The 16,346-nt window shown below is 39.9% G+C and overlaps 1 protein-coding gene and 1 long non-coding RNA gene across 18 annotated transcripts in view; both read left to right on the forward strand.

Moving 5' to 3' along the window:
• Positions 1–16,346, forward strand: part of LOC138726823 (uncharacterized) — a 441,180-nt gene that overhangs the window by 326,751 nt on the left and 98,083 nt on the right. The gene's annotated exons all lie outside the window — the stretch shown is intronic.
• Positions 1–16,346, forward strand: part of BBX (BBX high mobility group box domain containing) — a 148,665-nt gene that overhangs the window by 91,199 nt on the left and 41,120 nt on the right. For 15 of the 17 annotated variants that reach the window (XM_069868616.1, XM_069868594.1, XM_069868642.1 and 12 more), the window contains 4 exons: positions 1,906–2,104; positions 6,735–6,802; positions 12,825–12,905; positions 14,721–14,801. In XM_069868616.1, coding sequence (XP_069724717.1) covers positions 1,906–2,104; positions 6,735–6,802; positions 12,825–12,905; positions 14,721–14,801 — 429 coding nt within the window. The remainder of the gene's footprint in view (positions 1–1,905; positions 2,105–6,734; positions 6,803–12,824; positions 12,906–14,720; positions 14,802–16,346) is intronic. The other 2 variants (XM_069868718.1, XM_069868676.1) reach the window with 1 other exon arrangement.

Genomic DNA, 16,346 nt, shown 5'->3' on the forward strand with positions numbered 1-16,346 from the left:
CATTTGACAGGCAGCCTGTCGGCTTGTCAAATTACTTCACAGAATAATTCAATTACTCAAAGCAGCAATGCTGGTGAAGAGCTTACCTACCTTGTTGCTAGCAAATCTCTGCTTTTTACTCTGCAGTCTGTAAACGTGATTTGTGAGTGGGCTGTGGCTTTAACAATGGAAGGCAAAACGGCTTCACTCTGTATTTCCTTTCTTCCTCTTCCTTTGCCCCCTCCCCTTCCCTTGCCTCCACCAGGCTATTTTTGTGGCATACTGAGCTCTCAAACCAAACTGAGGGAAGGGGGAAAAGAGGTGAGGTGAGAGGTGTCACAGTCCTTAGTTTGCGGATTTAATACAGAACACCCAATTCAGAAAATACAGTGTGTATGTGGGTCAGCGGTCCCTGCAGATTTTTATTATTTATAGCCATTTCTATAAATACAGGACTTCACACAGCGGGTTCACGCAGTGCTGTGTTTCTTGTAAACTGAATTGTTTTTATCCTTGCTACAGTCTGGAGATTGCAAGTGCCAGCTGTTAGATTAAGATGGAAATAAAAGCAAGCAATACACATGCGATGGTGATTCTGCTGCAAGGCATACCATTTATTGGTCTGGGAGAGTACTGCAGTGATTCTATCAGAGGACAAGGTTTTCGGTGCTATTTCTGTGTTTGTTACCCAAGGGATTTTTTTTCTCCTCTCAGTGTGTGTGTTTCTGTGCTGGCACATGCATGAAACATAGGTCCTTCTCTATGCTCTAACTGGGACTGATGACAGCTAGGTGGGTGGGAACATGTGTAATTATGGAAGAAAATGCTGCAGCTGCTCTTTAGGATAAAACTGCTCTTTTGGTGATTTGCTGTAATCAAGAACTACCCAGTTCATGGGGACATATTGGGTTCCTTCTCCCTGTGGTGACCGCTGGTACTTAACTGGCTGGGTTCTCACAGCAGCCAGTGCTGTACTCCTCTATCAGTTGTTAGGCAAACATTTGCAGCTGGAATGCATGGCATGTTCCTCTGATTTGCCTGTTCTCCACCTTGCATAGCAGCACATTTAAAGTACTCAAATGTGCTCTTTTTATTGCTGTCAACATTTAAAAAATCTGGATTTGGTCTGCTCAGCAAGATACTTGGAAAATGTCACTGTTGCATTTTGTGAATAAGATAGGTCCTCATCCTTCCCCTTTCCCCCCAAACTGTGTAAGATCCAGACCTTTGCCTCCACCCTCCATGTGTAGTCTGGCCTGGTTTGTTTTGCTGCCTCATATCAAGAATACAGCAAACAACTGAGATGTGTGCTCAAGGCTTAAGAAAGTTTTAAATGGAGTTTATTTTGTGCAGCTATGTGGTGTTTTGGAAGGAACACTGGGGTGATGTATCAGAAGTTACTGAAAATGAGATGATGCTGGTAGAGGTTTATTTGCAGTGGCTGGTTTAGGAAAGCATATACTCAAAAGTACTGTAAACTACAGAACTGTTAGAGAAAAATGAGTATGAGGTAAAGAGCATTGTACTGCATTTATTGCTAAATTCATATTTTTATTTCATTCAAACTAGAAAGTAAACAAAGATTGTACCTGCAAAAGAATTCACATAGCAGTGTCTGTTTCCCAGAGAGCAAGCATACAAGCACTGTGGAGCAGTTTGCAGGGTCAGAACTTAAGCGTGCTCTGGGTGATAAGCCCTCAGGAGAGGGTGGAAAAACCCCAGTTTTTTAAGTACAACTCTACTTAACTTAATATTTCTTCTTAATAGATTGTGTTGGTGGTCAGAGTCTAAGCATGTAATTAAACTGTTAAAAAATCAAGATATTTAAGGATTATTTACTGTACTAAATCCTCTTACATGTAATGCACTCTATTGCCCTATGGACAGTATAATGTCACAACTGGTAATTTTCCTTCTCTTTTCTAGTATAAAGATGCATTTATGAAGGCAAACCCAGGCTACAAGTGGTGCCCAGCAACAAACAAACCTGTGAAAGCTCAGGCATCCACTATTACAAACAGGAAAAAGCTATGGGCCTTTGCGTCAGACACTGCGAAAGACTTGCCAAGTCCAAGGAAAATGATGAAAACTGAAGACATGCCACAGCTTAACTTTGGAATGGCAGGTGAGATATTTATTCATGTCACTCAGAATGTAGCATCCTTCCTTTGTTTGAGGTTTTGGCGTTGAAATCAAACTGCAATACCAGTTTACTGCACCTGGTACTGTAGTGCAAATAACTTTCACGCTGCAAATCAGGTTGCCAGGGCTCACTAAACCTCTGCATACCAAGTTTCTAAAATTTTCCTTAGTGTGTGATTGCTTTCAAGAGTTGAGAACAGCCACATGGCATCATAGTACACACCCCATTTGAGGTCCAGATTTGATTGATTTTTAATTCCAGTTCCTCTGTTGTTAGAAATTTTCATTTTCTAGTTACAAAGGAAAATGCTCACTAGAGGAGGGGGTTCTCTCTCATAGTGTTGTACGATGTTCAGTAATTTGCTCTTTACAAAAATAACTTATTGGTGTCTATGAAGTTCGAGTGTTTAACATTCTTGTGGATGAATGTGCTGCTGGAGCTAACTTTTTGTATTCAAATCAAGAGAAGGGTAATTTAATTTTGCTTAAAATATGGGGGGTTCTGCATTTTACCTTGGAGGGGCAGATTCTAACCTTTTAAACATTATTTTTCTTTAAAAAATGAATTCTGTGAATAAGAGTAGGTGGAGCACCTGAACTGGTGAAAGGCATGTAATCTCTCACTGGTATCTGCAAATAGCAGAACTGTTGCAATCATGACCTTGAAATACAGAGATGGACCTAACAGTTAAAGTAGAAAATAATTTTTCCACCACCACCCTTGTTTTTTTCTTTCTTCCTTTTTTTTTTTAAAGCGTAAAAGTTTCTAATTTTATAAATACTGGTGTATTTGAAACTTTGTCATATCTTACCTAGTTTGACAAGTGTACAGCAGATAGAACTTGTCTGCTTAAGAGAGATCATGATATGGAAAGTGGAATCCTTGCTCATCCAGCCTGGAAGTTCTAATGGGGCATGTTATTCTTCTTATGTGGCTCACCTGTGACCTGTTACAGGGGGTAGGGCAAAGACAGCTTCTATTTGCAGGTGAGCATCACAACTACAGAGCTAAGTGAGCAACACCTTTACCATAAAAATGTGCAAGATTCCCAGTACTTCCAGATTTCTGCATCTTAGCCAAAAAGGTTTTTAGTGAAGCAAAGGGTGGAAAAAAGACACTTCCTAGAATAGGCAGTATTCTGATAGTGATACAGTTTTTCCTTTTTTTAGAAAGAAGCTTAATTTTCCACCCAGATAAAAGTTGGTTAAAACTAATAGCTGCTGGTTGCCTTTTTGCTTAGTTCTTCTTCAGTTCTTTCTTTCCTCTGACTGAAAAATTGCAATGATGAACAAACCAGGCTGCAGTTTCTATCCAGACTGATGCAGATGACATCTGTCATTCCCAAATAGTGAGATGGTTGTAAGTTTCATCAATATTAAAAGCTATTGAGAAAGTCAGAAATCACCACTTTCTGCAAATCGAATCTGTGTGCTATTTTCTCACTACTGTTGATTTATTTGTAAGTTGCTTTAATATAGCACTTAAAACTTAATTTTTCATACTATTAAGTTCTTAGTGCCATAAGAGAAACATTTTTGTGCTGAGAAGGCACTATAAACATATGGCAGTGTTTGCATATGTACATTTTGTCTTCCATTATATGAAGTTATTTTGCAATTTGAAACCTTAGTGGAAGGGGTTTTTGCTTTTATCTTGATCAGACAGCTAAGTGCTAGTCCTCTACTACAGCTGCTGCCTAAGTATTCAAATTGTTTAAACACCAAATTAAACTTTCACTTTCCAATTAGCTGTCATTTTTTTCCTTTCTCTTAATTTTTATATTTAAACAAACAGTTTAAATATTTGATAACTTGGGGAAAAAGCAGTCCTACCCATGTCCCATTATGCTAAGCTACTTACTTGAAGGGCAGAGAGCTGAAACCACCAAGAAGATATGTAGAAGAGGAGGAAGAATTTAGAGCCATAAGCTAGGTCTTGTGTAGTTGGCCAAAACTGAGAAGCGGGAAGAAGATCCACAGGTAACTAAAGTGAAGCACCAAAGTGCAAGCAACTTGAAGCCATCAGTGTGTTGTGGTCATAAGGCAGTACTATACTGCAGTCTGTATCAGGCAAAGTGTTTTCATAGGAACTGAAGATGGAGTTAATGCCATTCAACAGAGCACAGCTCATCTGACATGTCCTGCTGGCTATTCACATACAAGAAATATCAACTCTGCCTGGAAAAATGGAGAGGAGAGCTTCAGGGATCACTGGGGACCATGGGAGATGGACATGTGTGATGACATCAGATCATCTTGATTTGCTTAGGCTGGAAAAGCGAGTAGGGGAACACTAAGGCGACTCCTGTAAACACAGAAGAAAGGAATACCATTTAGGGAGAACAGTTATTTAATCTTAAAGATGTGGGCACCATAAAAAATGTGTACAACCTGTCCTGAGTAATTTCATGCTGAAAACTGGAAAAAAGCTCTTAATGCTTAGAAGGTTTGGGTTCTGCTACAGCCTTCTAGTAGGAAGTAACCCACCAAGCCCTTCCTGTTCAGTATGGAGCTCAGTAAGTTTATGGTAGGGCTGGAGATCTTTTCCCACTTCTTCTTCCTTCAAATTAACTACCTGCTCAGGCGTTATCTTTTGAGATACGTGTTCACTTGTCGCTTCTTATTTCATAGAATCATAGAACAGCCTGGGTTGGAAGGGACCTTAAAGATCATCTAGTTCCAACCCCCCTGCCATGGGTAGGGTTTGCTTTGATGTCCTCTTGTTTTAAGAACTGAACTGTCTCTGATCAAGTATTTTGATGGCAAAACATGCTGTGAGGGATCACTTCACTTATTAACTGTGTTCAGGCACTTACTGGCCTTTCCCATTTTCTGTCTCCATTACTTCAACCACTTCTTGTTGCTAGATCCTATGCTTCTGATAGTGCCTTGTCTCTTTGTTGAAACTGAATATCTTTTGTTCCCTTTTTTTATTTAAAAGTAAAATTAAAAAAAAACCCAATAAAACAAAACACTACAACCCACACACACCTACCTTTTTATTATGGTAAAGGAAAAAATTAATTCCGGTTGAATATTGGATTTGAAGCCAGGTGCTGTTTTCTTAAGATAATGAACCACTCTTCCATCCTTGAGAAAGTGAATGAACCTGATTTATTTTCGTTGCTTTCCTCTACCTCTATTTACTGCTGTTTTAAGAGAGTATTGAAAAAATCTACCCTGTGAATGTCAGTGTGAAGTGGTGTCTGAGGGAGAACTTTTGGCAGCATCTATGGTATTGGATTAAACGGGACCAATGAGTATTCCTGTGAACTGGACCTTGATCATCTGTAGCACTAAATCATTTGGAGGTTTACAGGTGCAGGTTTGACCTGTGCCAGCTGAAAAGTTCAATTAATTCCCAAGCACAGCTCCTGAGTGGGAATGGGTATGGGGATTTCCCAATGGGCATTTTAGATGCAGCTATTCTGCATCCAAATTTTGCAGAACACAATGCAACCAAAGGGACATGGATAATTGTGCCAGTCTGCCTCCGTTCCAGCGAATGGCCCTGGGCTTGTGTCATTTGTTGTTGTAGTGAAAGGTTTTCATATAATTTAGTGATAAGAAACTGGAAAATGTCAATGCGCGCTTAGTGAAACCTGGTGAAAGTTACTTATCTTAGGTGTCTCATTGTTACTGAAGTTGATGCCTCAGCAATACATCAAGAATAATGCTTCCCTTTCTATCACGTTTGTGGCTGTTGTATGAGACATTTGGGCTACAGGCTGTCTCGCACTCTCTCTATGCGACACTGTTAATTCGGGTCCTGGCATTGCTGCCTACGCACTCCCCCAAAATCTGACAGCTGATGAAGAGCAACCGCTGTTCTGAGTGGAAAAGCCACACGATGAGTAATGCAATGCCAGTGTTCATCACTTCGCTTCTTGTTGGCATTTTCCAAGCCCCTTATGTGCAGGGAGGCTGGAGGCAAGAAGCTGTCAGCATCAAATACTCGGAGAAAGAACTTTTATATCTCCATTTTACTTTCCTTTTTTATACGTTGTATTGGCAAGGCAACAATTAGGCAGGCAACTTTCCTGGCCAGTGCCTGCAGTGTTCTGGCACAGAGAATCAAGTGTTTCATGCTTCAGAGCTGTCAGACTGGCACTTTTTACCACGACACACAGCTATAAATTAAAGCTAAATGAAAACAGGAATTTTGCTTCAGAGTTTGATCATGTCATTTTGTTCCATCCTTTTATTTCTTCAGTGGCTAAGGAAGGGAACCACTCCCTTGGTAGGAACATCCATTGAGTTATAAACACGTGATATATTAGAGCATCATTGTGTGTATATGTGTATGAGATCATTACAGTTCCTGTTTGAAAGATACCCATCTCTATAGTAAAATAAACCTTTGGCAGTAAAATTGTAAATCCACGCAATGGGGTGTTAAGCACACAAATCCAATTAAATTGTTCAAACAGCTTTGAAAGCCTCTCCCAGAGGGTACAGAAATGGTTATTTGTGATTCTCTTGAACAGCCTTTTATGGTAGCTTGCTTAGAGTGTCTGTGACAAGTACTCTTCTGGGGGTTTAATGCTGCAAATGGTAGGTTCTTTAAACAAGTAAATGAATAAACTTAAAACTTGTTTTTACTCTTTTAACAGATCCTACACAAATGGGAGGCTTAAGTATGCTGCTTCTAGCAGGGGAACATGCCCTGACTGCACAAGAGGTGAGGAACGCTCTTCTCTAGCTTACTGTGCACCCTCAGTTTAAAGAGACCTCTGAAGAGGAATATTTGACCAATGCAGAAATTAAGTTTAAGATACATCTTGGGTAACCTCAGGTGGAACTGAAGTGTGATCCCTGTGATATGAGTCTTATATCCCATGTGTGAACGTAGAGGATAGGTCCAGTTTTTATATCGATTCAATATTAACTCTCCTGACTAAATATTTGATGAGACCAGGCAAGACTGCCTCATGAGAAGATATTGTCACAGGTAGAAGGGTTGAAATACAATGACTGTGTTAACAAACAGGTGGCTTGCAAGTCCTTTTGGGTAGGAATTTCATATGCTTGTGCAATGCTTCACGGAACTGTAGCCTTGGCACTAAAAGCAAAATAAATAGTTAATAATTTCCATACAGTCAGTTTCATTATATATGCATTCTGAAACCATGCAAGTGCAGAAGGGTAGTCACTGTATTGCAGTCTACTCCTATTCACTAAGTCATTATGTCTAAAGTTTGTAGTTCAGTTGCCATCACGAACTTTTTGTTTCTACAAAGGAGTCTAGTAAATAGAGTGTTGCTGGCTGTCACCAGCAGTGCAAAGACCTCTGGTCTTTCTCTAGACTGATTATTATTTACGATCTATATTTTGGACCAGCTTTAAAATTGTTCAAAAGGTGACATGTATGTTAGGTAAAATAGGTAGTCACTGCCATAAAACTCTGTCCTTGAAAGAAGAGCTGTGGAAGTCAAGAGGGCTTCTTTTTTTCTTTTTTTTTTTTTTTGTGTTGTTATTGAGAGGAAGAGCAATAATTATCTATCTGTTGTGATACCCCTTAATGCAAAATGTGTTCTGCATTTAAGATGGATTGCTCCTGTACTGCCAAGACTCTTTAATGCTTTTGCACACCAGTTTGAGCAATGGAAGTCTTTGTGCAGATGGGGGTATTGGCTTTCTGTGCTGCAGCATCAAAAATAAGAAACACTAGAGTAAGGTAGGCAGAAAAGTGAAAATAAATTATTTTGTGCTAAAATGAGAATGTGTTTAGTTTTCAAACTTCAAATTTCAGCTTGGAGTTTAAAAACTGTTTTTATTATGCTGTTATGTTTAAATGAGAGGGAAGGTGTATTGTAGTCTCAGATACTCAGTTCCATTAAGAAGGGCCTTTGCTATGACCTGGACATGTTCAAGGCCAGGTTGGATGGTGCCTTGGGCAGCCTGGTCTAGTGGGAGTTGTCCCTGCCCACGGCAGGGGGGTTGGAACTAGGTGATCTTTAAGGTCCTTTCCAACCCAAACTATTCCATGATTCTTTGTAAAATACGTCCTTCAGAACAGTCTGGGTGCTTGGTATTCTCCAAAGGATCCATATGGATAAGTGTAGTCCTAACTGCGTATCAGCAGGAATTGTCTCCAAGTGTGTTTCTGTGTGCTGGGAAACTTCCTCAGTGTATTTGCGTGGCAGCCCTGGTGTGTTTTCCATTTTCCTTTGTTTCTTTTTGATTCAGTGTTTCAGTGGTGATGAGATAAGGAGCAAGTATTTCTTAGGCTTGTGTCTCCCCAAGTACAGTAAAGATCCTGGACCTATTTAGATTTTGGTAACTGAACAGGGCTTCTGACCTCCCATCCTTGGGCATGTGGACAGATGAGACATAAGATGTTCGTCTTTGCATGCGTGTGGGACAATTTCAGTACTTATGCTTGAAAATAGCTTCATGCTCAAACCAGCATTTGGGAAGTTAGCAGAACATGCTGGGAGGTTATATGAAAATCTCGGTAAGAAGCTCAAGAATTCATCTTAGAATTGATAAGCTGCTTTCCTCTTCAGTGGAGGGGGGTTAGTTGTGTTGCGTTGGAGTTGGTATTGATATGGGGCAGAATTTCTTGTACTCAAGTGACTGCTGAGGTATTGTTAGTAAGTTCAGAAACTGCTTAACCAGGGAAAAAGGAGGTTTAGTTTTTGTATGCATCTAAGTACATAAATATATATGTAATGCTTCTAAAACCCTGGTGTTTCTGTTTTAAAAAAGAGGACAGATGCAGCATCATTTTTAAAAGAAAGCTCTAGATTATAGCATGTGATCTTTATTATCATTCCAGTATGGTCTGTGTACATCTAAGATACACTTGCTTATGTGGTTCATAAACTGGGAGACCACCAGACATAAGATTACCTGTCAACCTGCAGTCTGATTGCTTGTGTGTATGTATGATTATGCAGACTAGGGTGGCCATGTAAGCATATGTCTTAAATACTATTATCATCTTAAAAATTGTTGGTAGAAAGGAGGGCAACACTGGCATAGTTTGATCAGAACTTGGGAAATGGTGAGAGAAATACAGGTCTGCCAGTCCCATGTAAATGTATTCAGTGCCCACTGAATCTGTCAAATGTATGTTAAGTGGATGCATAGGGACTTTTCAGGTCAGTTGTTTAACCTTTGAGTTGTCAGAAGCCCAGATGTCAGGTAACAAAGTGAACAGGCGCCAGCACGGGGACAGGAGGAGGCACAACAGCGATATCTACAAAACTGCCTTGAGGTTTCAGCTGCCGTCTCTGTAGGTTGCTGGTTATGTTCCTATTTTTGTAATTTTTTGATAGACTGGAGAGTTTTTCTTCTGATAACAGAATTCAGTGTCAATACATGATTGATTTCTAAGCAGTGGCTGGAGTTACTAAGCAGATAGACAACAGAAGCTACAGACCTTACGGGCAGTAAAAAGAGGGCTTGGTTATGCAGTGAATTTACACCTGGCTTTTGGGTCTTTTTGTCAGTTACACAAGACTCTGTCGTGTATATGAGCATTTTTTTGTTGAACACCTGAGCAGAAATGCCGTGGGGATCTGCTCCAGCTGCTGTTGCAGTGATAGGCAAAGCCTGGTCCACACTGCAGCTTTATCAGCAGAAAGGCTGAAGCTAGGCGAGGAGTGCTCTTTGCTTGCCTGCTTGCAACGGCCCTCCCTGCACATCTGCCTTACTTGCCCATTAGGCCCTTTGCTTGCCTTACAGCAGCATCTAGTGGCCTGTTTGTAGGTTACTGCCTGGGAATCCCAGAGTTTGTTGTGCAGTCCAAAACCTGGCTCTTCTAACAGTTTCCCCCCCTTGCTGCTGCGTGGTACATCAAGCTGGCATTAAAGCTTCACATGAGCCAGTTTGGAAGGTGAGCCAGGAGCTGTCCTCCACCTTCATTCAGTGTGATCTGTTTTAGAGCAGGTTATGGTAATATGTAGGGAAAGGGAGGCTACAGGGGTGTTATCCTTGCAGTTCCCTTCTAGTTGAGAACAAAAGGTTATCTTGCCCATGATGCTGGGTCTCCGCAGGGTGGTATTGCCTGAGGTGTAAATCAGAAATGAAAAATTTCTCCATGTAGCTGAGGGTAAGCTAGGAGGAAGAAAGAGGAGAAGAAAAAGGATGTTAAAGACATTTTTTGGTGGCAGGAAATGAGATGTGTGCGATGGCACTATTTCTGCATCCATTCCCTCCAGTAATTATTTTAACATTTTGATCAGTTTCAGGCTGGCAGAGGTTATAAGTCCTGGAGATAATAAATTTCCCACAAGTCAGGAATGTGTGGGGAGCAGCAGAGTAGAAGAGACAATCTCAAATTAATGGTTCTGTCAAGCAAAAGCAACAGCATTAACTTTTGAAAGATAAAGGCAATCAGTAGGAAAAGAATGCTCGTTCTAAGCACAAAATCAGCCCTGAGTTACTGGACACCAGCAATCTGTCCTTTACACATAAAGCTGTAGGAAATGGGGCATCACTCATTCCATAGCTTGTGGTTCCTGTATCACAAGGTGCCTGACCACCACTCTGTGACATCAGAGGCAACGAGAAGGCTTGTGCCCAGAAAGTGAGTGCCTTACAGTGGTTGTGTTGCAGGGGCTGGGCCATCACAGCCATTCTCAGAAGGGCACCTCCACTCCAGCACAGAGCTCCTGGGGTGGTGCAGGTCAATTACTCCCAACTCAGGACTGGTTTGTGCCGTGCCAGCTTGGGTGCATGTTCATGTGGACATGCCCCTAGATGGGCAGAGGAAGCTGCAAAGCTATGGTATCCGTTACGGTAGGTAGGCAGAGTTCAGGGGTACGTGTCCCTGCAGCACCTGCCTTGGAGAACAGAAAGGTTTCACACAGCTTCCTTGTTCGCAGTGCTACTTCTAAGCAAAAGTTGTGCTCTTTCATACTGTGCATTGAATAGGTGCTGCTTGTGAACAAACTGCTTCAATAAACACCACAAACTTAGCTATGTAAGGTAGCTGGTTGAACTGCAGGTGTTATAAATGTAAATTTATGGGAAACGAAGTCTTAGTTGTTCCTGCGAGAATCCCACCAGTGAAATGGCCTGAAATAAACAAAGGATCACTCAGGTATGCAAGCAGCATCATTACGTATTTCACACTAGAGCAGAGACTCAGACTTCCAGAGACTGATCGCTCTACAGCAGCAAGATGTATATGCATCCTGGTACAATCCACACCGCTGCTGACGCACAGACATCTTAAACAGATCATACAGAAACATAAGAAAAGCAGTAATAAACATTACATCAGTGAAAACAATAGCACAAACCAGTAAAAAGCAAAAGACAGGCATTAAAAATACATTCATTGTGACCCTTTGGGTTGGTATACTCCAATAATAGACTAATAAAACATCCTGCTTGGTGTTTAATAAATATAATGGAAGCATAGGTCTAGGAGGCACTCTTACTAATTGGTTTGATGTCAGGGAAGAAAAAAGTTTGACTGTGTACGCAAACAAACTGTTTGGTGTAGTTCCCTTTGGCCTATGTAGCAATACACTTGGATCTAGTATTTTCAAGGTTGTACGGGTAGCAGATTGCTTGAACAAGATGCCACTGGTGCCATTGCAGTGCATAAGCATCTTAGACAAACAGCAGCAGGAGCAACAGTACAAACTGCATGTGCTGTAGGCCTGGCTGTACTTCGGTGCTTTTTGCTTACAAGCAACAGATGCTGTTGCTAGCTAAATCTCATATATGTTTTCACTAATAAATGCTATTGACATTTTTGGTAATGAATAAGAAGAGAAACCCACTCATTTGAATTGAAGTGTTTTAAATAACCTGAAATTTGATGAAAGATTAAGAACTGGTGATGGTGGGAAGGTCCATCCTGTTATTTATCTTCCTAAATTCCTTGAAAGGCTCCTCCTTTTCATTGCTTATAAGCCATCCCATATACCTTATTTTACACTAACTACCTCATGCTTTTAAAGAGTTACACTGTAGTTCTACATTCAAATGTGACATTTAATGAATGTTTCATACAATTCCTTTAAAGAGTGATGCTTGATTAACTCATTTCTGGCTTATAAGAATAGTATGGCTAAGCTCTGCGTTAATTTGAATAAGGCTGTTGTTTTTGAACAGTCATTTCTTTGTGTTTTGATTTCAGAAGATAAAACTCTTTCTTGCTCTGCTTCTCATAAGCACTCCTAAATGGATGTTTAGGTACATTATTCAAGCAATTTTAGGCTTGTGGTACCCTTAACTACTTACTTTCATGCAGTTAGGTGATTGGAGATTATTTTTCTAATAAATATTTCTGTCACTTAGCAACCCTCAGTGCCTTCAAAAATTTTTCTTCAACTTCTAAGTAATTTTTGTATTCAGAATAGTAGTACAAATCACAGATACAGCATTGTTGATAGCACCACCAACACAGGATAGTTGTATGTGTGGCCCAGTATGATCAGTTTAGCGTTCTGTTGCATGCAACTCTCTTGCAAAGTCTCGAGTTATAAAAGAAAAAGTAATCTCTGGTATTTTTGTGGTCTTTCTTCTTAGTTTTTTCAAATGCATTAAAGTGAGTGCTAAACTGTGTTTTCACGTATAAATTTGATTTAACTTGTCCAGGACTGTGCAACATTAGATTGCGTATCTTCTCTTAAACACTGCTTCTTGTTAGTGCTGCCTGTTATTTTGGTTTACTCACTGTTACTCTTTGCTTGAAAGAGGCACCTTCAAGGTATTACAGTGCACACTTCTTGTTTCAGGTTTCCTCAAATGCTTGCAATTCTGATGCGACTAATTCTACGGAAGCCTGTCAGAAGTCGTCATTGTTTCAGTTTGCAGAGGTGAGTTTCCTTAAAAAAGGTTGTCTTCCCCAATATTTCCTTGTAAGGTGAATCTGATGTTCAGTGGAAAGGGAAATGGAAAATCTGTAGATAAAATTCATGCTTTTATTTGTTCCTTCTTTTGAAGTTTATGGCACTGGATCATTTATCAGCTAGATAGATCAGATTTGAAGTGCAGGAGAGTGTTTTTAGGAATATGGTAGAAACCCTAGTGCAATAATAGAGCTGTGGTTTAAGCAGTAGTTTAGAGATGTGTCATTCCTGTACTTAGTTTTAAACTAGAGTCTTACTAACCCAAGTTTTAACGTATACTCGGATGTTACGTTATGTCCTTTATCTGTAGTGGCTGCTCTGGTTGTCAACTCCATGAAAAATAGCTGTAATTTGGGAATTTCCAAGATTTTCTTCTATTCTGTAACCACCAAATAGCCCTATGTAATTATGCTTTATTTTTTTGCAGTGTACACTGTTTTTGTCAGCATATTTCTAGTTATTACTAGAGGTGCAACTGTGATGTGTGTGTTTGTTTAAGGTATATGCTATTTCATCCAAGGTTTAGTGGATTTCATAGATGTAAATAACGTAACAAGAATGAGGTTGCAAAGAATCCTGGTCCTCTGCAAGCATCACTTGCTTGTTTCTATCTTCCCAGCTTTGAAATGGTTGTAATCAAATGACGTATGAATATTTATCTGTATAAATATTGATTTTATGGGATGCTGGGTGTTGTTTGTATAAGTGCAATTTTGTCATAGCAGGGGCTTCTTTTTATTACCTGTTTTCACACCAGCCATGAATCTGGCTCCCCTGTCTTTAATATTCATTGCTGTGTGCACCTTCATACTCTTCCCTAAACGTCATCATTCAGAGAACAGATACATTGCAATCCTAGCACAGAGAAAATGTGGTTGGTTTGATTTGGGTTTTGTTTGTTTTAGTATCAAACTAGAAGGCCTGTAGTTCCAACTCAAGTAGTAGTAGTAATGGGTAGGAATTGTGTTATGTGCTGCAAGATATGCTCTTGCTAAGGTCTTCTGACTGCTGGCTATTCCTTACTAATTGAAGAACTTCAGTGAGGGCCAGGAAACAAGCTCATTTGCACCACTAAAACATGTGGTTCAGAAGTAGCTCACTGATGATCAGTAATTAGAAGTACACATTAGTTAGTCTTAATTTTCAAGGATGTTAAACAGCCTGTAGTGAGGCTGCATCTAACCACTGCTTGGTAGGTATGTGTGCTAATGGCAAAATAATTGGTACTTGTACTAAGGTCTAACATTAATCAAAGGTATCTTCTGCAACAAAAGTAACTGACACAAGATAAACAGTATAAAATGTCATTCCCTTGGTATTTGGGATGGATCTGGTATCTCTTCTTACAGAGATGTTGTGACCCTATCCACATTTAGCTTCCATGCTAAGTAGCAGCTGGTGCTGTATGAGCACCACCATTCGACAGTCTCGGGTTTTTTGCTGGACTGTGAAATATAAAATATTGTTAAGTTTTCGCTACTAAACTTCTTCTGGCGTATGAGCAGGCAAGTAAAAGCCCCTTAAAAAGTCTTAACCTGCTCTATTAATCCTAGAAAATATTATCCTTATGAAAAATCGTTCAAGATCACCATTTCACAGGTCACCCATTTATGTGTTTCCTGGAAAGCAGACACTGTTCTTTATATGGGTGTGCTGGGACTCATTTGCACGCTCTTAAGTACTAGGAGTCTTTTTGTATGATGGATCAGAAATTTAGCACGTTGAAGTTTGACATTGAAACCGAAGAGTTAGGTAATACAAAAATAATTGTTTTCCTGACAGATCTCTTCAAGCACCTCACAGCCTGGAGTCCTGGGAGCTGTAAAACAAACTGAAGAGTCTGCTTTGTTTCAGTTTGCTGAGGTATAATGGTTGAAATATGGTGGGGGAGGATGGGAGGAAGCAAAGAACCAGAAACAATTGCCACTGAATGGCTAAGCATCCGGTCTCATAAGGGGTTCCAAGCAGTAGATGTTCGTTTTCATGACAGTATTGTATTAAGAAAGTCATGGGGGGAATAACCAGTGATTTGAAGAGACATTGGCTGGTTTTACCAGCTGTAGGATGCACAGAAGATACTGGGCTTGTGAACATTACCTGTCCTTTCTTACCAAAGGACTGCTGCATTCTTTTCTCCCAATGGCTTTGTAATTTTCATCTGGGAAGAAAAACAGATAAAAGACATTCTGAAATGACTCTATAAACTCCTGCTTGTGTAAGAGGCTGCTGCAGTGCAAAATGGCAACTGCCCCGGAGGCAGGAATCCTTTGGCTAGTAAATTTGCAGGTCAAAGGAAGCTTACCACAACAGCTACAGAGATATTTAACAGCACTGATAGGTGAGGACTCACAAAGCCTATGCATTATATCTATAAGCGTGTTAGCTATCCTTCTTCCTCCATGTATTGACTATTTGGAGATTTTAAAGATTACTTTTAAGAATTTCTTCTCCCGTGTGTTTAATGTGCCTACTCTTCTTGCCCATTTGGGGGAGTCTCGTACTTTTTGCAGAACCAGTTACGCTAAAGGTATGTTCAGGGTGCATCTGAAAAGACTGGGCTGGAGCTGGTGCTATTGTGGAGGAGCTTGATGGGGTGAAAAGATACCCTATCTGGTGGTATTCCATGTGTTTACAGAGGTTTCACTACATACAACACGCTTCTTTCTGTTAAATGTTTATTGTGTACTGTATGTTTTTAGCTTTGCTGGGATAGGCTTTGTATTTCTTAGGAGATCCAGTTAAGAAAAAAATAATTTATTTATTCAGGTGCCATAAAATCCCTGACTACAGAACACCCCTATAGAAGATAAAATAGAGTTAATACCTATAATCATGGAGGTGTTTTCATATGTGCCACCTTTTTTTTTAAAGTTAAAAGTCATTTTTGAAAGTTCTTTTGAGAAAATTAGTGGAATTGAGCAAGATGAAGCCATGTGCTAAAGCCAACTTTTTAAACTAAGTAGAAGATACAAGCTGGAAAACACTTCTTATGAGTTTTATTGCAAAATATTGCATGAGTGAATCTGCTAACTTAGTATCAAAAATCTTAGCCATCTTACATTTTATTTAAACAGCAATTTTGGATATCTGCAGAGTTAAACAAGGTATGAATTACCTTCAGTACAGCATTTCCAAATTGTCGTGTAAAGCCTGGCTTAGTCATACACAGAACCTTAAATCATTTCCTCTCCTAATTGAACAAAAAACAATATTACAAACCTGGAAATTGTCTTATGGATGTGACAGTGTGTTGAGTTGCACACCACTATGCTGAGCCAGCTCATTTGGCACATTGGAGTGCATGTATGAATCATCAAATGTTAGGTAGAAGAGTTGCTTAGAAAGTTAGTTAGACACTCAGGAGGACAGGATTTTAAAGTCAGGCTTAATCTGTTTTTCTTGTAAAAA

The sequence above is a fragment of the Phaenicophaeus curvirostris genome, chromosome 1 (genome assembly GCF_032191515.1).
Source record: "Phaenicophaeus curvirostris isolate KB17595 chromosome 1, BPBGC_Pcur_1.0, whole genome shotgun sequence".
In the NCBI taxonomy this organism is placed as follows: Eukaryota; Metazoa; Chordata; class Aves; order Cuculiformes; family Cuculidae; genus Phaenicophaeus; species Phaenicophaeus curvirostris.